The sequence below is a fragment of the Centruroides sculpturatus genome, unplaced genomic scaffold (genome assembly GCF_000671375.1).
Source record: "Centruroides sculpturatus isolate CEXI.00-Female unplaced genomic scaffold, Cexi_2.0 scaffold20, whole genome shotgun sequence".
NCBI lineage: Eukaryota > Metazoa > Arthropoda > Arachnida > Scorpiones > Buthidae > Centruroides > Centruroides sculpturatus.
The window spans coordinates 1,515,471-1,538,595 of record NW_019384333.1 but is presented as its reverse complement, the minus strand read 5'-3'; the positions used below and the strand labels follow the sequence as shown (position 1 = coordinate 1,538,595).

The 23,125-nt window shown below is 30.6% G+C and overlaps 1 protein-coding gene across 3 annotated transcripts in view; it reads left to right on the top strand.

Moving 5' to 3' along the window:
* The window catches only part of LOC111631113 (ankyrin-3-like), a 279,012-nt gene that overhangs the window by 55,658 nt on the left and 200,229 nt on the right, over window positions 1–23,125 (top strand). For 2 of the 3 annotated variants that reach the window (XM_023375323.1, XM_023375315.1), the window contains exons 1-2: window positions 12,920–13,091; window positions 16,378–16,476. In XM_023375323.1, the coding sequence (XP_023231091.1) occupies window positions 13,035–13,091; window positions 16,378–16,476 (156 nt within the window). In that variant the 5' untranslated portion in view covers window positions 12,920–13,034. Of the gene's footprint in view, window positions 1–104; window positions 291–2,054; window positions 2,154–2,243; window positions 2,343–4,185; window positions 4,285–9,414; window positions 9,513–9,757; window positions 9,882–9,967; window positions 10,008–12,919; window positions 13,092–16,377; window positions 16,477–23,125 lie in introns of those variants that run through there. The other variant, XM_023375329.1, reaches the window with a different exon arrangement.

Sequence of the window (23,125 nt, the reverse complement as noted above, 5' to 3'; positions counted from 1 at the left end):
TTATAAATTAAATTCTAACAAATTTTAATGAAACTTGTAAATTGTATAGTAATGATAAAATTTGATTTAATTTTTAAGTAATATTACTTTATAATTTTAAACAGGATGGATTTACACCATTAGCTGTAGCTCTGCAACAAGGACACGATAAAGTAGTTACTCTCTTATTAGAAAATGACACTAAGGGAAAAGTTCGACTTCCTGCACTTCATATTGCCGCAAAAAAAGATGATTGTAAGGCTGCAACTTTGCTATTGCAAAGTGATCACAATCCAGATGTTACTTCAAAGGTAAGTAAAAATATTTTTGAATAGACCAATATTGTGAAATATTTCTTTTGATGATGATAAATATAAAATAATTTCTTATTTTTTTCAATAAATAAGTCATAAGTATTATAATTAGTTTGAAATTACCAAATATTTATGGGATTATTCTTTAACTAATACTGTCAACTAGCATTAATAGAAATCACTGAGGAACAGTAGTTAGTTCACTTTATTGAAAATTTGTATTAATGATTTTCAATGTTAAGGTCAAGGTTGTATAATTTAGAGAGTTAAGACTTATTAGGTGATTGAAATCTCTAAATTATAATATTTTATTTTTTTTTGATATAACTTAAGTTACTAAGTAATCACTAGACAGCGGATTTTAGGCAAATGCCTACTTTTTTCCTTGGCATAATACGTGGCTAAGATTTTGTATGAACAATTTTCGTGAACACACGAAACAATTTTAGACCGAAACAATGGTTTTTTATAATGCCTAAAAATGCTTATTTTGACGTTTCTGCCTATTTTTGCCTAAAAAAGTAAGTTTAGTCTGTTTTTATATTTTTAAAAAGTTTCATTAATTTTTCTCTTCATTTTCCGCAAAGGTTTACTTTAATTCTTAAATTAAACTGCTTAAGTTTCTTTTTTTTAAATGCAATCAAATTCATTTATTATTATTATTGATTACTTATATTTAAGTCCCAGTGGATGCATATCCTGAGCAGAAAAAATTAGAATGCAATAATAACGGAAATAAATTACACCCCCTGACGCAATTTTATAGTAATAAAATTAAAACTATATGAAATATTTTAAAATAAATCATTTTATTTAATAAATATAGCGTTAGATATGCTTTATTTCTTATTTTTAGACAGCGGATTTTAGGCAGATGCCTATTTTTCCCTTAGCATATACATGGCTAAAATTTTGTACTAACTACTACAGTGAACATTTCTTCGATATCAAAAACTTCTGGCCAGTTTAGTGGACAATGCAGTTTGTGTAATTAAAGCCAAGAAAATTTTGAATGACATGTTCAGAACAAGTTGGTGTACAGTACATCAAGTGTTATTTCACATTCATTGCAAATACTATTACTGCTCTTGAAAGTAGTGGGAAATCTATATATGAACAAATTGATCTCCTCAACAGAGCAAATTAGAAACTTTGTGATGCACCAGGTACTGCTGCAAAAAATGTGAAGAAAGAGTTGAAAGCGGTGCTTCAAAAGAGACTTGTATTAAAGTGCTTGTTTGTTGTGCCTGATATTTTGGCAAGAAAGAAGAGCAAAACTGAAAGTGAATTCCCAATTCATCTTCTTCCAAGGTTGAAATACTGTCCATTATCTTAAGTAGATGTGGAACACTCTTTCTCTGCATATAAATTAATTCTCAGTGACAAACGTTGCAACTTTTTTATTGAAAATTTGGAAAAAGTACTTGTAATATATTATGAAGCTAACTATGGGAAACAGTGAATAAAAAATGTAAAGATAATTGTTTGTCTACTTTTGTTTTTGCATCATTCTGAATACGTGCATTTTTATTTGGAATGCATATGATAAATAAAAAATTTATCGTCCTGATAAGTAGGTTAATTGTTCATTGTGCAAATTTTGACTGCCTATTTTTTGTTTATAAAGCCTAAACGACGCAATTTAAGAGCTTATTTTAAGCGCCTAAAATGCCACTTTTAAGGACCTAGATGTCCGCTGTCTAGTAATCACTCATAATATTAATGCACCAGAAATTAAATCTAATTTTTATATTTTTATAGAGTGGATTTACACCATTACACATAGCAGCACATTATGGTAATGAAAATATCGCGATGATATTATTGGAAAAAGGAGCAGATGTTAATTTTACAGCAAAAGTAAGCATAATTTTAATTATTTTTATAATTTATAAAGAAAATGTTTAATTTTTATTTTTTGTAAATTTTTTAAAATTTATCTTATTAAAGCATCAAATTACTCCACTTCATGTTGCTGCTAAATGGGGGAAAAGTAACATGGTAGCTTTACTCCTTGAAAAAGGGGCCAAAATTGGTGCTTCTACCAGAGTAAGTTAATTTTCAAATTTTCAATTAAAATTACAAAAATAAAAAGTGAAATTAAATATATTGTTATAAAAAAAATATTTATGTAGGTGAGGAATTAATATTTCTGTATTGCAACAACATTCTTTTATTTAACATAGATTTAAAATCATAATTTATACTTTTTTATATCAATCCTAATTACATTCTGTTAAATATAAATTATATAAGTATTTTGTTTTTTAAGCATTGTATCATTTATCATTTCTTTTTTTGTGGATCAGTACTTTGTAACAACAATGCAATATAGGAGAAATAAAAATAATAAATACAAGGCATGTGTTTTGTTACAGAGTACTGATCCACACAAAAAGAAACATTTTATAAATATGTTAATTATCTTATAAATACACTTTTTTTTTAATAAATTGAAACAATGATGTGCCAATAATGGACTAGGAGAACTAAGCTAGTCTCCTAAATCCCTTGAAGTATTGTCTGAATATTATTTTTAATGCATTTGTATTTGAAACTTTACACTTGAAAAATATGAATTTTTTTGTGTATTTTTCCCATTCAGCCTTCCCTTTTTTATACTGAGTTCAACTCTTCTACAAGTCAACCTAAATACCCCTCAGAGCTCCTTTAGTTAACTCATTGACAGGACTAACTTGCTCCTGTGTTTTGTGTGCATCCAGACAGTTGTGTAAAAGATATTTTTAGTTTCTTATACTTATTGAAAACAACATTGCATTATTGATTTTTCTATTTCTGTTATCATAAAACACTTAAAAGTTTTCATCTAAAGTGTGAATCTACTTAAAAGATGCTGTGTGTGATTAGGAAATTTTGAATTCATTGTGGAAGGGAACACATTAGGAGAAGCAGGTCCCTCGCAGCAAACCATAATGTAGTTTGAATCTGTGAATGATGCAGCTGATCTAGATGAATCATCACAGCAGAGTGAAGAAAATCAACATTTTTGTGCTGTATTCTGGATTGCATGCTTGAAATGTCATTTGGAGCCTTAAGTTCCCAAGAAAAAATCCAGCAACGAGTTGCTTAACTTTCCCAGCAACATTTAAAACTGCATGTGGCACCATCTTTTATATTTTATTTTTAAAATTTTTTATACTTTTAATTATTATAAAATGGCAAAAAGCTTAATTTTGAGAGTAGAATGGGTTTTATAAAAAAATTGTAAATGTTAATAAGGAGGAAAATCATCATTAAGTCTGACCCTATTCAAGATACGACACACAACCCCCTTTATCTCCTCACCCTGTCGACCTTTACCCACCAAAATTTAATAGCAACAATCCCCTAATATGCAAACTTCCGTGTAGAATTTCAAAAATTTTTGACAAAAAGCACAGTAATTGTTAAGCTTCAAAGAGGGTGAACAAAATCGTGCCCTCACAGAAACTAACATCTGTACATATAGAAGAAACCCTTGAATGTTTTGCATTTCTTGATATTTGAAGGTTCTAAGTCCAAAAAAATGTAAAAATCTTGGGGGTTATTTTTTGATCGATTGTCCTACTTTTCCTCTTTTATATATAACAGAGCTGGGAAAGTAAAATTAATGTGTGAATAAAATGAGTTTTTTTAGAGTGTTTAAAGAATAATTGTTATAATGCATGAAAAATGGGTTTTCTCACATCTGGTCCCTTTTGGAACTTGTCAACATACACCACTGAATTGAATTAAAATAAAGAAACACAAATAATTTATTTTATATATGATGTTAACAGTAAGTTAGTAATGAATAAAAAATTGTCAGAAGTTAATTTTTAATTATGTTTAATTTATGTATAAAATGATTTTAAATCTATATTTGTGATTTTATGACTTAATGTTTTTTTAGGATGGTTTAACACCATTACATTGTGCTGCTCGAAGTGGTCATGAAACTGTAGTGGATCAACTTTTAGAAAATGGTGCACCCATCAGTGCAAAAACCAAGGTGAAACATAATTATTTTTAATATTGTTGATTGAAATTTTTATTCAATGTCCAATGTAGAGAATTATATATAATACAGTATATTTAGAAAATGCATACAATGATGTTTTGAATGCATTTACTATTCGAATCTTGAAAGACAACCTATCTTTCTATACATATAATACACATCTCAAAGCCTGATGAGTTAATATAATAATCCAATAATAATAATTTTCTTCCAGAAGGTTCTAAATTATTTATTAAATTATTAAAATTATAATTATTAATTTAGATAAGAGATGGCACCTAATGCTTACTTCTAGTACTAAAGTTATTTGTATTAATTATTTGATTATAGCCATATTATAGCCTGAATATTTAGGCAATCATTGGATTATTATATTAACCTATCCTTCTCTAATTACAAACAAATCTGATGTCAATCCATGATGTATGAGACATTTTACAGTCAAGTGAAAGTTGATGTGTTTATTTTATTGCTTTATTCAATCTAATTACAATAAAATAAACATCTAGATTGATGAAAATGTAGTTTTTTTAAGTATTTTATGCTGCTTAAACAATGTCTTAAATACTTTTTTCATCATGACTTTAATTTATTTAAACACACATTTTAAATAAAATTTTTTTAAATTAAACTAAAGTCATGCTAAAATAAGTATTTAAGGTGTTTAAGCTAAATTCGTTTCAGCTTACAGAGAAGTTTTTTATTTTATGTTGTGAGAAAGAACACAAAATGAGGATATACAAGATATTATTATAGTTTCTGATATAATGCTGAAAATTTCACAATTTTGGAATAAAAGTTGATGTCAGTGAGACACTATGCAAACATTCAAAGGCAGTTGACCTCATGCAGTTCCTGAAGGGTTAAAATTGAATTGTACTATGTAGGATGATTCAAAAAGCTCTTCACAGTTTTGAAAGCATATAGGTTTTAATCAGAAGACTTGCAGAATTAGTTGATGTGTTGATTTACAGTAAACAATATCAAGTTTGTTTCATAATGCTGTAGTACTGGTTTTTGTCACTGTGTGTTATGCATATAAAAATGGCTTCTTTTACTGGTGTGAAGCATGCTCACTGTGTGTTTTGGTTTGAAGGAACAAAATCTACAATAATAATTTAACAGAATTTTCACAACCAGTATTGTAGAGATTCTCCATACAGACAAACTATTTATTCTTGATACTGAAATTTGTTGAAACCTGTTGTTTTATTTGTTGTGACAATTTTCCTGGTTGCCCACATATTTCTGATTCTGCCATGGAACAAGGGAGGACAAATTCTGTAGTTCTAGGAAATCAATGCAATGTGCATTTACTGAACTGGCATTTTATGACCAATCATTTGGAGACTTTTATGAATACAGATGCATTTAAAAATCATACAAATTTACAATGCTGCAAAAAAATTACTGATGCAGATAAGGTTGCATCAAGAATTTTATGCAGAAATCTTACATCAGATTGACGAAGATGAGACCATTTATTTGTTGGTTTTTAACTTCTTTTTAACACTTTTATTTTATTTATTTACTTATTTATTATTATTATTTTAAAAATTGTTTATTGTTTTATAGATTACAATTATTTTATGTGATTTTATTTACCGAGTTTTAACTTTTTCCATTTTTTAAGAAAAATTTTTAAATTCTGAAATAGTTTACAGAGTTTCTAGATCAAATTGTTGATATATAAAATCTGTATGATTCCCTCTCAGGACCTGTTTATAAGAATTGTCAACTGTTAAAGAGGGTTCAGACCCAAAATGCATCCGAAAAAAGACAATTCAAAATGATTAATTTTACTCTTCTAAAACCTTTTCTTGTATGATAAGTCCAATATTTATTAATTTGACAAATTTAAGAAATACAACATTCTTGGACAACACAGAGTTTATCTTTACCTCAGCACCAGAGTAAAAATCCTCATTTCTGTTAACCTGTTACTGGTGTGTTACATATAAAAAATACAGTGAGTGACAAACATTTTTGAACTATCACAAAGTTCTTCTTCAGGTCAAATAGGTTTGGAATGCTTTAAAATGGAATGTAAAGATTTAAAACAAAATTGAATATCATTTTGACAAAATCCATTTTACTGGGCATGAGCAATCATATGCTGATAGATATAATTATGGATCAGCATATATGAGGGCCTGCCAGGCTAGTGACAGACTAAGCTCCTCCTTCAGGTTGATGCAGGTAGTCTCTCAGCCGTCTTTGTAAATGGCTATGACTTCTATCTGGTGGGGCATGGTGACAACGATTTCGGCCTTGTCAAGCTCTGCCTCAATGTCCGGATCACATGCATACGTGGCAAGGGCAGTAGTGTGCCGTCCATGTTGAATGTTGGCTCGGTGTTCTCTTACACTGGTACTTAAGGAGCGTTTGCTAGAACCAATATATAACAAGTCCTTGCCCCATCTGTTGTCCTTATGAAAGATTAGATTGTGGCAGTTGGCAACAAGGCATTTGACTACTGTCCCCAACCTACATCCATGGCCAACTCCACTTTTAGATGGACATGTTTCTGTCCGGTTGCTCACCTCACTGTGCGCTCCGACCACTGTTTCCATGGTCAATATAATTTTAACTCTTGTGTGAGATAAACCGTGGGTCAGGGATCAATCTCCCACTGACCACTTACTCGGCAACAGGTTGATAAAACCCGATCTCGGCGTCGTCAGATGGCTAGGCGGGCAGTTCGAGTGGGGAGGGAGGTGAGCAACTTGATAGGCGTCCTTAAATGACAGGAAACAGGAAAGCATTTATTATATACTCAACTAAGCACTACAAGAAGTTAAAAGCGGTTATCTCTACTATTTACATAAATTTGAGCACAAATTTTCGAGTTCGAGAGAGAGCGCTTACAAATCCTATATACCCCAAAATACCTGTCGGTGGCAGGGCGAATTGGCGAACGTTCAGGGTGTGGTGTCTTCCGTGTCTTCTATTCGAGATCCTCTCTCTATAGCAGGATCGGGTCTGCTGAATGGAGGCTCGGGAGTTTTGGTGACACTATTACTAAATACAACTTCCTATGACGAATCGCCCTGAGGTTACGGAGAATTGAGCTTTTATACTTTTTCGTGCGAGAGCTGACACGTCATCGATTCTTGTTGATGATGACGGTGCATTTTTCACACCTAACTGTAAACTTCCTCAGCGAGTTGTGATACAATCGGTGTAATCCGATCTAATACAAAATCTTCAGGTTTTTTCCAAAGTTAATTAACAAGAAAATTTAAATTTTTAAAAGACCCGCAAAAATCCGTGGGCTCACACTTGTATATAGTTCTGTAAAATAAATTTGTGACAACAAACATTGCACTCCATCGTCTGTCTTGGAATCATTCATTCAACATAACAATGACACTATTCACAGATGTAATCGGATTGATTGACATAACCGATTTTCTTCTTAAGAAGTATGCCTTGGTGGCGTCCATGACGTAGTAATCTGTACTAGGTGGTCCCAGCGACACCTATCATTTCTAAACCCAAATCCCAGACTTCATTGAATCCCAGACTTGATCGGTGTGAAGAGAAAAAAAAGAGTCCATGTAGGTCTATTTTTTTCTCTCCACACTGGTCAAGCAGCCGAATTAACTGTTAGTTTGGCTGCTTGACCGGCGTGGAGAGACTGGGTTTTGAAATGGTCAGCATTGCTGGGATCATTTAGTCCAGATTACTCTGTCGTGGAGGTCACGTTTGGCTCACCAGTGATGAGGCCACTAAGGCATACTTCTTAAGAAGAAAATCGGTTATGTCAATCAATCCGATTACATCTGTGAATAGTGTCATTGTTATGTTGAATGAATGATTCCAAGACAGACGATGAAGTGCAATGTTTGTTGTCACAAATTTATTTTACAGAACTATATACAAGAGTTAAAATTATATTGACAGTGGAAACAGTGGTCGGAGTGCACAGTGAGGTGAGCAACCGGATAGAAATACGTCCATCTAAAAGTGGAGTTGGCCATGGATGTAGGTTGGGGACAGTAGTCAAATGCTTTGTTGCCAACTGCCACAATCTAATCTTTCATATAACAGTTATTTGAGTTTATTCCTTATTCTACTCTGTAAAGGTAATATCATCATCTTCCTCCACAACCCTTTCACTTCTAAAAATTTGCATATTTGTGTTAATGCCATACTATTTTATATTAGTTTGATTGCTATTAACTCTGATTAACACTTTTAGTGAATATTACAAATTTAATATAGAGTTTGTATACTTTTAATGTAATTATTAACTAAATATTATTAATATTTATTAAGACTTTCCATCTATTGTTTATTCCATTCTTGGCTGCAAATCTTGCTGAGTTCAAAACTCAACTCACTATCATTGTTTTGAATTTAGAAAGAAATTGAATTCAGGTGGGTTGTCTACTATATCACAAAGATGATGGTTATATTTAATGTAAAGTCAATATGACTGTTTGAGGTAAAATTTGATGGTTTTTGCTATAAATTAATGCTTGAACTGATTCTGTAAGTCTTTTGATTAAAATTCTATATGCTTTCAAACTTATAAGTCTTTTTTTAATCACCCTTTATTTTAACTGAAATGGATAGATTTTATTTATAAAACAATTTTCATTTAAAGTTTATTATATTTTTTTTCAATAGAGAATCAATCAATCAATCAATAATAGAGGATTAATAATTAAACATTTTCAGAAAATTAATATCTTTATTATATTATTTTATTAAAGATATATGATACTAAATAGCAATTTATGTTGTTTTTTTACTTGGTAATGAAAGGAATTAAATTACTACTACTGAATTAATATTTTATTCTTGAAGAATATTTATATTTGACACTATATTCTGAAAATAGTTTTAATTAAATTAGAACTAATAAATTTAATAAGATAATTGTACTGAATGAAACCAAAATTTCTGTAGTAGCAAAGCAGAAAAACATTTATGACTACTATATTTCACTTTTATCACTTTTTACTGTTAAATTAAATCTGATCAAACTAATAATTTTAGTTATGAATGTTTTGTAATGTAGGTGCATTTATAATAATATATATATATATATTTAATATATGGTTATTCTATTAATATACCACTATTATATCATAATTTGTTTTTATCTTACAGAATGGATTAGCTCCATTACATATGTCTTCTCAGGGTGATCATGTAGATAGTGCTCGGATTCTGTTATATCACAAAGCTCCAGTTGATGATGTTACTGTGGTATTTATTTCATTAATTTCTATAAAAATATCTATAAAATTATTTTAGATTCAATTTTATTGTGTATTTGTAAAATGTTATTTATATTTTTTATTCTCATAAAAAGAAATATTAATAACTTTAAACTTTTCACAGAATTATAGTTTAGTCTTTTTTTTTTTTTTTTTAAGGATTATTTAACAGCTCTTCATGTGGCAGCCCATTGTGGCCATGTAAATGTAGCAAAACTTTTACTAGATAGAAATGCTGATCCTAATGCCAGAGCTTTAAATGGATTTACTCCTTTACACATTGCGTGTAAAAAAAATCGAATAAAAGTTGTTGAGCTCCTGCTTAAGCATGGAGCTTCAATAGAAGCTACAACTGAGGTAGATCTATTAATTCATTTAAAGTTTAAAATATTCATTTGATATAAGTCAGATAATTCTTATAGTAATTATAAAAATATTTTTAGTCTGGACTGACACCATTACATGTTGCATCCTTTATGGGATGTATGAATATAGTAATATTTTTACTTCAAAATGGAGCAAATCCTGATGTGCCAACAGTGAGAGGTGAAACACCACTTCATCTTGCAGCCAGAGCCAACCAAACAGACATTATCAGAATTTTATTGAGAAATGGGGCACATGTTGATGCACCTGCAAGAGTATGAAATCTTTTACGATATTATAATAAATTTATTTNTATATACCCTTTTTTATAAAAATATAACCAAAGTTTTCTGTAAAACGATTTTTTTTTGTTTTTTTTTTTGTAGAAGCAATCATCATTAATTTTGGTATTTTAAAGTTCAACGTTTGACTATCATTCTTTCAATTCTTATCTCTTTCAATCCTTCTGTATGACTAATAAAACGTGTATACTTTTCAACATTACTATTCAGCAATTCTATCTTTTGCCATTTTAAAATATCTTTTTTACTAATATACAAAAGTTCTCTACGATAGGAATCTTAACCAGCTTATTTAAAATTTTTGTCTTAAAAAAAATTCTTTTATTTTATTGTAGGAAGAACAAACACCTCTCCATATTGCAGCACGTTTAGGAAATGTTGATATCGTGAGTTTATTATTGCAGCATGGAGCAGCAGTTGACGCAACAACAAAAGATATGTATACTGCACTTCATGTGGCAGCTAAAGAAGGACAAGAAGAAGTAGCTTCAGTATTGTTGGACCATGGTGCTTCTCTTACAGCAGCCACAAAGGTAATTCTTTTAATGATATAGTATAATTTTTTTATAAAATATTTGATTAAAATATTATTTTCAATTATAGAAAGGTTTTACTCCCCTTCATATGGCAGCCAAATATGGAAATATTAAAGTGGCTCGTTTACTTTTACATAAAGATGCGCCTGTAGATGCTCAGGGAAAGGTAAAAACAGAGACATTTTTTTATTACTAATATTTCAATTAACTTCTGTTTTTAATTCTTTAAAAACGTTTTTAACATCATACCATGTTAAAGAAATGTTGTAACTTTTCTTCCACTGCACAATGAGATATTGTAATTAAATATAAATATTAGTGATATATGAGAAATTACATTCAAACTTCACAGAAAACTTAATCTTATTAAAATTTATCAAAATTAAAACAAATTAAGAAATGTTTTCATTGTTTGCATCTATAATATTATTGATCAATTAATTGACAAAACTGCTAAATTCAGATAACAAAAATATTTAATATGAAACAGTTTTCAGTCTAATTTTAGCTATCCAACTAAGAATGAACTAAATTAGGTTGAAATATTTCATATTAAATGTTTTTGTTTCCTGAATTTAGCAGTGTTTTTATGGATTAATAAAATTAATATGTTATGCTACCAAAATTCATTCATCAAATTTCAAATTTTAATTTTAATCCCAGTTTATCTATATTCTAAAACTTATCAGATTTAAATTAAAGGAAATTTAGAATACAGCTGTCCCTTGATAGTCCGACGCTTTGTAATCTGACATGCTCAGTAGTCCAACACACCTCCCGTCCAGGTACCCGTCCCCGTTATGTGTCTGCTTGCACAGAAGCATGTTGCGACATGAATCTCCCCAACCAATTCTTACACGATGACACACATTTCATGTGTTTTCCGTGAGCAGTTCTGTTCGAACAGTTGGAGTAGGTAATATTGTAGGCTACTGCTATCAAAACAATGCCAAATATGTAATCACTTTCGGTAATCTGGATACTTTTGGCAATCTGACACCCCTTTGGTCCCATACTTGTTGGATTATCAAGGGACAGCTGTACTAATGTAATTTTATGAAGTAATTTAATGTTAGATTGAATGTGATAACATAAATCAGCATAAGTATCAAATTGAAATGAATGTTGTTAACCACTCAGTAGTGAACAATGAATATATTTGTCAAGGGCAATCGTGTGGCAGTGGTGAGGGATGAATATATATGTCAAATTCTTTTGGCGGGTATCGCCAAAAACCCTCGTACAACAAGAAATGTAATACATTTTTACATACTTAAGTAATAGTTCACAAAAATTATTATTTTCATAAACTATTAGTACTTAAGTATGTAAATTTTTTTTCTTTCCTGTCGATACACATGGTCCTTCTTGAAACTTGTTTCAATGTTGCCAGATCTTGACGCTTCTGCTTCTGATGTTGCCAAATGTTTTTCCCTTATTCCATACTTGCTTTATTCTTCATAAGTGCTTAACACCATATAAGGAAATTTATAAAGATCTTTTAACTAGAAGCAAGCAATCTAAAATTACATACTTTTTGCAAAAGGTAAAGCATGGATCTGAAGATAATGCAGAAAANAAGGGATATTCCATCAAACTATGCAAATAAGTTCTGATCTTATCCAAGAATCACATGGCTGTCAAGTAAAAATTCTTCATTATTATGTTGATGCAAACAGGAAGGGTAAGCAAATTTTATTATGAAACAATAACCTATAGCTGTACCAGTGTTTGGTAGATTCTGTTTTTTATAGGTGTAAATTTGGATTAAATTGTACGTTTTTGATATTAAGTGACAAAATTGAGGTTAGTATTTTTAGTTGGAATATACGGAACATTAACATTTTTTGAAAATAGTGCAAAAAAAAAAATTAAGATTTTTAACATTATAGATTTAATGAAAACTTGGATTATAAAATTATCAGTTAAAGAGCAAGTATATTTGCAGAAGTCTTAACTTTGTTATAGTTCCAGTGCTCAAGAAAATAAGAGTAGGCAGATCAAAAAGGTGGATTATTAAAGCCAAATTATTGCAAGATTATATTGGGCTATATTACTACTACTATTAATAAGTAAATGCTAATATATTGATATATGGCAGTTTTATATATATATAGAGTCATCTGGCTTTAATGTACAGTTGTTCCTTGATAGTCTGACATTTTGTGATTCACGTCGCGACAAGCATGGCAGCTCACTATGATCATGTTAATGTAGCTTTGCTACTATTAGATAAAGGGGCCTCACCTCATGCAACAGCAAAAAATGGCTATACACCTTTACATATTGCATCCAAGAAAAATCAAATGGATATTTCTACAACTCTCTTAGAATATGGAGCAAAAGCAAATACAGAGTCAAAAGTAATTAATGCTTATTTCATTGTTAGATTGTTTATAGTATAAATTTCAGGAGAAATTACATTGAATAATCTATTGCTTTTAGCCCTTGATGATGTTTTATTTAGTCTGTATTAATTATACATGTATATACATGAGGGCTTATTACAGTGGTGAACAAGATAGATTACAAAATCTTTAATGATAATTTTTACAATCATGTACAGCTTTCTATGACAATATATAATAACACACTGAACATTTAAAATGCATTTCAGACTATATTCTTCATTTAAAATGGATTTCAGACTCTCTCTTCAGTTAGTGTTCAACAAATTGTAAATTTATACAAAATATAAAAAAACAAATTGTAAATAATAAAAATATACATTAAAGAGCTGATTTAAAAAATGACAATGATGTTTGACAATGAGGGTGATATTTAACAAATATAAAATTTTCCAAGAATTGTTCTTGGAAACACTAAATTTAATTGTATTTAGTGTTCCTGTTCAATTAACTTCTGTTCTTAATTCTTTAAAAACGTTTTTAACATCATACCATGTTAAAGAAATGTTGTAACTTTTCTTCCACTGCACAATGAGATATTGTNTTCCTCATTTGTGTCTGTCTTAGCTTGATTTCAAAACATTGAATCCAGATTTGCCAATTTAGACACTTTATTTACATTACCACTACTGGTTAATGGTAATCAACCACTTTTCATATATGAACAAGATAAAGGACCAGGATTTTATTTTATTAATAATTGCTGGCTCAACACCAGCAATTATTAATAAAACAAGTAGAATTATCAACAAATAAAACTGAAATAATGATATCTTCATAATAGAACATTCACTGTAAATTCCAATTCCACCAGACTGGAAGACAGTTTTGCATGAATACTCCAAAATGTTTTTAATTACATGTGTATATATATATACACAATCGGGGTGAAAACACTAAATATAAGCCCTCATGCATGTATATGTATATATATACATATACATGCATGAGGGCTTATATTTAGTGTTTTCACCCCGATTGTGTATATATATATACACATGTAATTAAAAACATTTTGGAGTATTCATGCAAAACTGTCTTCCAGTCTGGTGGAATTGGAATTTACAGTGAATGTTCTATTATGAAGATATCATTATTTCAGTTTTATTTGTTGATAATTCTACTTGTTTTATTAATAATTGCTGGTGTTGAGCCAGCAATTATTAATAAAATAAAATCCTGGTCCTTTATCTTGTTCATATATGAAAAGTGGTTGATTACCATTAACCAGTAGTGGTAATGTAAATAAAGTGTCTAAATTGGCAAATCTGGATTCAATGTTTTGAAATCAAGCTAAGACAGACACAAATGAGGAAATAAAGAAAACTGAACAAGAATTAGGTAAAGAGGAAAATTTTGGACTCTTGTGTTTTGTCTATTAGAGAAAGAAGTTAATTCTTCTTTGGAAATCTTGTGACAGATGATGAAATTAATTCAGGTGTCATATGTTTTAATTACTAAACAAATACAAGGATTAAAAAGGACATAGTTATGCTGTACCAAGAGTTTAAAGAATTGAAAAATCAGTTTGGATAATTGGAGAAAAAAGTGAAGGAGGTAGAGAAGGAAATGCTGGATATAAATAGAAAATAGTTATTGGTATTGTTGCAGTGCCTATCTTTTAATCACTTTAATCCTTTTATGGCATAAGTATATGGTCGGTCAGGATATGGGGCCAAAATTAGCAGAAATTGTTATGAAAGAAAGAATAATAAAAGGATTAAAGTGATTAGAAGATAGCAATATTAATACAGCACCTCTACAAATAAGAATACCAATAACATTGTAAGTGTAATGAATCAAAACAGATTGATGAGAAGTGATTTTTCTCTGTCAGATGTTAAGAATGTAAAAGGTTTGATACAAAAATGATTGGTACAATTTATAAAGGATTCCTTAAAAATTGTAGAATTAGCTGATGATGAAATTATTAAGATACAAATTATAAAAAAAAATGAGTTTACAATATTACAAATAGAATTTAGATCTATTTGCTAAATGAATCAGATTTTATCAGCTTTTATTCATCTAAAAAATATAATCAAGGGATATTCCATCAAACTATGCAAATAAGTTCTGATCTTATCCAAGAATCACATGGCTGTCAAGTAAAAATTCTTCATTATTATGTTGATGCAAACAGGAAGGGTAAGCAAATTTTATTATGAAACAATAACCTATAGCTGTACCAGTGTTTGGTAGATTCTGTTTTTTATAGGTGTAAATTTAGATTAAATTGTACGTTTTTGATATTAAGTGACAAAATTGAGGTTAGTATTTTTAGTTGGAATATACGGAACATTAACATTTTTTGAAAATAGTGCAAAAAAAAAAATTAAGATTTTTAACATTATAGATTTAATGAAAACTTGGATTATAAAATTATCAGTTAAAGAGCAAGTATATTTGCAGAAGTCTTAACTTTGTTATAGTTCCAGTGCTCAAGAAAATAAGAGTAGGCAGATCAAAAAGGTGGATTATTAAAGCCAAATTATTGCAAGATTATATTGGGCTATATTACTACTACTATTAATAAGTAAATGCTAATATATTGATATATGGCAGTTTTATATATATATAGAGTCATCTGGCTTTAATGTACAGTTGTTCCTTGATAGTCTGACATTTTGTAATCCGACAAGCATGTCGTGACGTGAATCTCCTCACCCAATTCTTACACGATGACACACATTTCGTGTGTTTTCCGTGAGCAGTTCTGTTCGAACAGTTGGAGTAGGGAATATTGTAGGCTACTGCTAGCAAAACAATACCAAATATGTAATCACTTTCGGTAATCTGGATACCTTTGGTAATCCGAAACCCCTTTTGTCCCATACCTGTCAGATTATCAAGGGACAGCTGTATAACTATTGGGTTTTAGATGTTGATATTTGTATAGCTGGTCTATTATTGATGATTGTCGTTTTTATAACATATTACTGGAATAAAACAAAGGTTATCTATGTGATTTTCAATGTATTCCTGTTGTAACGGGAGTATAATCCTTATTATGATAAATAAATGATTTTGATATATAAACATCAACTTAAAAACCCAATATATACTTAGAACAGAATGAACTGGCAATTTGGCAGTTTGTTTGGCTTTAAATGACTTGATTTGATTATAATACCTTTTAAGTTTTAATAGTAAGATTTAATGGATATTCATAATATAAATTGCTTATAAATATTTCCCTATTGTAAATATGTTTTGTTAATTAATTTAATTATTTTCTTAGGCTGGGTTTACTTCACTTCACTTAGCTGCTCAAGAGGGTCATACAGACATGGCAACTTTGCTGATAGAGCATAATGCTGATGTTAATGCAAGAGCTAAGGTATTATGATAATTAGTTTATTTTTCTCTAAGTATAAATATATATTATTTTGTATTCACCATATTCTTCATTAATAGACTAAATCAATCATCATTAATAGTAGATGAAGTTAAAGGAACACTAACATTTTCAACCTGGTTTACAAGTCATCCTCAGACATGGAAAGTGGAATGTCAGTGTTGGTTAGGAGTGATGATAGGATAGTGCAAAGAAGCATCATTATCTCATGTTTCTTCCTAATTAACACTGGCTTTTCACTTTCGTCAGTCTATGCTTGAAGATAGCCCATTAACTAAGAGAAAAATGTTAGTGTTCCTTCTACTGTTAAGGATACAATGATTGATTTAGTGAATTAACTACAGTTGCTAGTTCTTCATTGTTTGTTGATGGATAATAATATATTAAAAGAGACATTTTTAAATCCGTTATAAATAAATGTATATTTATATAAATAAAACTTTATTTCAGATTTGTGTAATGAAATAATGTATCATATTTTCTAAGCATAAAATATACATTTAATTAACTACAGTCAAGTCTGCATAAGTAAACACCCCAAGGGGAAGTGAAAATGTGTCGAGTTATCTGGTATAAGGACTAAAGCGAAGTTGAAAAAAAACACAATAATACAATTAGGAAAATACAGTAGTGCAATGTACAGTACCTCTCTGACCATCCATCACTGGCACTATAGTTGGTTTCTACTCCAAGTACTCCAGCAATTTCCATCACCTTTTGTTTCAGTATCGGTCCTGAAACAGGAAGATTCAACGAACGAATTTGCTTTAGCCAACATATGAGAACATCTTCGACATCTTTGTACAGCAACTTTCTCTGGTGTTTTCGAGACAGCCACAATGAAAATCCAAGAAAAAGTTTTTTAATTTCCTCTTTTTTCTTCAGGATTCCCACCAATGCTGTTTTTGGAAGGTTTTTTGTTTTGCAAATTTGGCTTGTGAAGTTTTGTTACATTCAAATTCAGAAACAAGTTTGTATTTTTTGATCAGCATAAGCGTTGTTAGCTTTCAGACATTCATTTCTAACAGAAATGTGAAACATGCTACAAATAACACATGATGTGAGAAAATGCAAAATTGGATTCTGCTGTGACATTGATATAGATTGTATATTTTCTTTTTGTTTATCTGTTATTATTTTATATATAAAAATACATAAAATGTTANACATGAGGTGAGAAAATGCAAAATTGGATTCTGCTGTGACATTGATATAGATTGTATATTTTCTTTTTGTTTATCTGTTATTATTTTATATATAAAAATACATAAAATGTTAAGGCATTTTTATTAATATGTATATATTAATAAATAAGTCAACTACCCTCCTGAAAAAAATGAGTTCATATCTCACTGTGTGAACTCATTTTTTTCAGAGGGGAGTTGACTTATCAGACGTCTAAATGAGTGTGGGACAGCAAAGGTATGTCAATTTATCCAGTGCTGATGAGTTAAACGGTGTTGAGTAAACCAGAGTTTTTTAACATTAATGCCTATGTAAGTCAGCCGGGACCACAGAAAACTGACTACTTAACCGACAGTGTCGAGTTATACCTATGACAACTTATGAGGATGCAACTGTAATTCAAAATTCATTATATAACTGATTACAGACTTGTCTCCTAGTTAAATTACTTTATTATAGCTAGATAATATGGCAGATTGTTTGGCATTACTGATTTATCATTTTATAATTTAAAATTTGTATTTATAAACTTTTTTATACAAATAGACATTTTGTAGAAAACAGAATTGGACCGTTTATTTTGAAAGTGATGTAAGTCCATTTCTGGAAAAAATTGAGAAATCACATAATATATATACAACTTAGTGTGAACTTTTTATTTATAAACAATTCACACTTAGCATTTTAAAATAACATACACTTTGATGAATTGAAAATTCATCGGTAAATGACATTGCATAACCATTGATTATGAAAGTGGTGTAAGTCCATTTTCTGCAGTCTAATTATTAAGCACTTGTGCTGTCCATAAATTGATCTGCATTTTTCTTGAAATTTTTACTCCCCCCTCTTGTCTCAGTTTGTCCAAGTTTTTGTAACTAACCCCTTCTCCTTCATGCATGTCCAACATAACTTGACCCCCATTAAAACCTTCATTACTTTATGAATGATAGATACTGTAAGTAGAAATGAAACACACAAGAAACTGAAATAAATATAATAATGTGGTGTTCAGAGTGAGAGGTACACGATCCCGCGAGTGAAATGGTACAAAAAAAAGAGTCTCAACACAAAGTATTATTTTTCTCACTGAACAGTTTCGTTTATTGGATCCCAACTTTACAATTTTCCGAATTTTATGTGTACACCGGTGCCCAATGGTACACCTCGAAAACAGTTATCTATTACCCACGCGACAAAAAACCTGACGAGGACCAAAATTACTTAACTAACTTACGCTAACTTACACTAACTTATGAATAAAGATGAAAGAATATAGGATATAGAGATAGACAAGGAAATAAGTAGAAATACCCGGGTTTAGATTCGATGAGCCCTTGGTCGGAGAACACTTTGGACTAAGAGGCCTTCCCTCGATGATCTCTCTCTCTCTCTGCACTTTTTATTCTTAGGTCACTTCTTATTTTGTAGACCTTTCGTCTACAGTCTTTGTCTTTCGAATTGAGTTGTCTTTGATTACCTCTCACTTGTAGACTTTTCGTCTACAGTCCTTCCTTTTTTTTTCTCTCTGGATCGCTTCGTCTCAGATCACTTCACTTGTAGGAGCACCTCTCTGTTCCCTCCTACCTATTCGAGATCTCCACTCAATCTGATCGTCTTTCTCTCCGTTTTGCTTCCGGGCCTCAGTCCCTTTTCCTTTGTTCTTTATTTCTCCGAAGAGGGTAATCCCCCAAGGGCAAAAAGGGGTTCAGACAAAGAAAGTTATAGGAAGGTTTAGAGAAAAGAAAGTTCTAGACAGTTTTAGACAAAGAGAAAGGAAACTCTAATACTAATACAACATAAAATATAGAAAATATAACATATCATGGCTGACGGCCACAATAAAATGCATAAACTGTATAAAATTTAATGAAATAAATGGATGTTCACTAATGCTAAACCACCTCCCTCCCTTCCAGCGTGGACATCATTTATGGATAGCCTCTTACAACAGAGGAGTAAAATTATGAATTTTACCAACAAATGTACAATTTGATGGAATGGAAAAAATCCATGTAATGAACCTATATAAAAAGCAGTGTCTAATGATTAGCTCATGATAATGATAAACTTATTATAAAATAGTTTAACAATAAGTAAATATTTTTAATGTTCAGAATAAACAACGCTATTTTATTTCTTGTTATTATATATAAACAAAATCAAAATAAAACACAATGTGTTTCCAGTGAAATTGAGTTTTACATAATAAAAATTTAATGAATTTTACAGTTCAATAATTATGAAAGTGGTGTAAATCCATTTATGACCCAGAAAGAATATATTCATTTAGTTAAATTCACATAGAAGTCTTTATGCAATCAACTTACATATTTCTAAAGTCATAGTAACATTGTCAAACTTAGTACACTTTATTTATATTTTTGAATTAACTAAAATGCAAATGTTTAAATATCTTAAAAGAAGAAAAAATGGACTTACACCACTTTCAAAATAAACGGTTCAATTTATAAATATTTCTATTTTTTACAAAATTTCTTAACAGTTTTAAAGTTATTATTTTACAAGTTTATAAACCATTAAATCTAAAAAGTCTAAAGAATTGTATTTTTTTTTAATTAATTAATACAAAAATAAATAGATGATGTATTGAATAATATTCTTAAAATTATTAGAAAAGTATAAAATGGAATATAATAGGAGTATTTCTTTTGAGTAGATTAATATTATGTAGAATATTGTAATTAAAAATTTGATGAATATATCAGATTAAATGTCAGCTTATAGGTAATAGCTAAAAATTATAGAAAAAGATAATGTATACCACTCTGTTAGCATTACATAAAAATAATTTATTTTGCAAGTACTTTCGATGTTATATAATTGTTCTCTTCAGGCAGAATCATTCATAGAGAACAAAAAATGTTTTAATTTGGTTTTTGTTACTGGTTTTGTACACTTTAAAGAATTAAAAGCTATTGGCTTTCTTCAGTAACACATTACACAAGGAGCAGTTGTTGATATAGTTTTTATTGAAGGAGATGCAATTTGTGTCTTAATGACTCCTCTTCAGTCTTTAGACTTTACAAAGGGAGATAGATCAGGATTAAATTATACAGAATAATACATATAATATTTTAACAAAACTTTTTATAAAAATAACTTTAATGTCAATTGTAACCAACAATCAACCATGTAAGTTATTCAAAAAATGAGAGAATATCTACACCGGAGTACTGTAACAGAAACAGGTATCCATAAACGTTTTACCGGACAACACATCCTTGAAATGGCACATCTGCTTTGTCACAACTCCTTCTTCCAGTTCAAAGGAATAACGTATGAGCAACAAAGAGGAGCCAATGGGCAGCCCCATTGTAGGAGACCTGTGTGAAATAGTAGTGAGGAAACTGGAATCGGAGTTTCTCCCAAAATATTTCCCACATCCTACTATATAAGTGGTATATTGATGATATTCTAATCCTATGGAAAGACCAGCCGAACATTACTGCACTAGTTGATGATATCAATGACAATCCGTATGGCTTAACTATAGAAATAGACCAGGCATACCATACAGAGGCTCACTTCCTAGACATTAGCATTATGATTGAGAGAACAACCGTCCACACAGCGATTTATCGCAAATTGAGCTCAGATTGTTTACACATACCAGCAGGGTCCTGTGACCCTCCACAGTACGAAGTCGCGACTTTCAAAGCCTTGATCAAGAGAGCACATACGCACTCCTCTTCCCAAACAGCAATCCGGTCTGAAATGAAATGCATAGAGGATATAGCCAAACAGCACAGATACCACGGGCTCATAAGTAAACTGAACACAAAAATACAACAGCAGGAAGCAAACAGTCACCAACTCTCCAACGTTACTCCAAGTAGCAACATCCCTATCACATGTAATCCAGTACTAAAATCCATGTACAAGGAGATAGCTACGAAAAAGAATATCCGTATTACATTTAGAAGACGGACTACGATTTTTGATTTGTTACGAAATGGAAAAGACACCCTCAGACCGAAATAAGCTTTCAGGCGTCTACACCATCCCTATCATAGATCACATGTGTGATAGAAACTTGGTCTACATAGGATCAACCAAATGCCCCCTTGTAACCTAAATCAAAGAGCATAAAGCGGATATTAACCATGAAAGAACACAGAACAACACAGCTCTTGACATAGAATTTATATTCTCTCAAGCAAAGGTCATTCACACCACCCACCATACGAACCATCTTAGATGGCTGGAGGCGATCTACATATGCCTAAACATGATTAAAAAATGTAATTGCATTAACTACAAGGATGAAATTGCTCTATCTACAGCCTGGCAGGCCCTACTAGATAAATCTCTAGGATAGAACACATGCATAACACGCAAGTCTGTAGTGACGTTATTGGGCCGGGACATCGTTCTGGATCTTATTTCTTAACTTTGAACTGAAGCGCATTCTGTTAGGGGATTGTTACCTGAAGAAGAACCGTAACAGTTCGAAAATGTTTGTAACTTTATTGTAGAGTGTGATGAAACGTACATCGGTAAAAGGTTTATAGATACGTGTGTTTGTTACATGTAAGTTATTTTTATAAAAAAATTTTGTTAAAATATTATATGTATTATTCTGTATTATTTAATCCTGATTCCCTTTGTAAAGTCTAAGGACTGAAGAGGTCTCATTAAGACCCAAAATGCATCTCCTGCAATAAAAACCATATCAACAACTGCTCCTTGTGTGATGTGTTACTGAAAAAAGCCAATAGCTTTTAATTCTTTAAAAAAAGTTTTATTCTCTAATTCTGTGTTTCCCAAAGTGTGGTACGTGTACTGAGGGGTATGGGAAGAATTTAGTGGGGGTATGCACTGCATCATGCTTTGGCTGTGCCTGGTGCAACAAGCAGTTTACTTTGTTTTTATTACAAACATAGAAAAATAATAAAAAACTTTGTTACTTGTTAGTGGTTCCTCCACCCTATGGCCCAGACAACAGTGTCACACAAAAACCTCCAGTATCTACACATTGAACTGTTAAAGTGCGTGCGTGTGTATTTTTAGCTTTTGTGTGATTTTTCTAATAGGAAAGGTTTGTTATGTGCTTTAGTATTAATGAAAAGCTAAAAATGCCAAATAAAACAATTTTTCTGTAGATAGTTACTACAACTAACAATTCTTAGCAAAGACTTACTTCGACAGTGCTTCTAGAAAGATGAAAATGAAACCTAAAGTCCATATCGCTATATCTAGGAATGATATTTTCCACATACCTTCGGTTTTGGCTTTTTTCGATTTTTAAATTGCGGTAGAAATGGAATATCCTTATTATCTTTTGTTTTTGATTTAAAAAACATCTCATAATCGCCTCTACTCTCAGAAGTACTATTTAACAAAGCAGTCACAATTGCCACCTTCTCATTACTTAAGTCAGCCATCTTAAAAAGCAACCTCTCAACACTGCTCTCAACAAAAG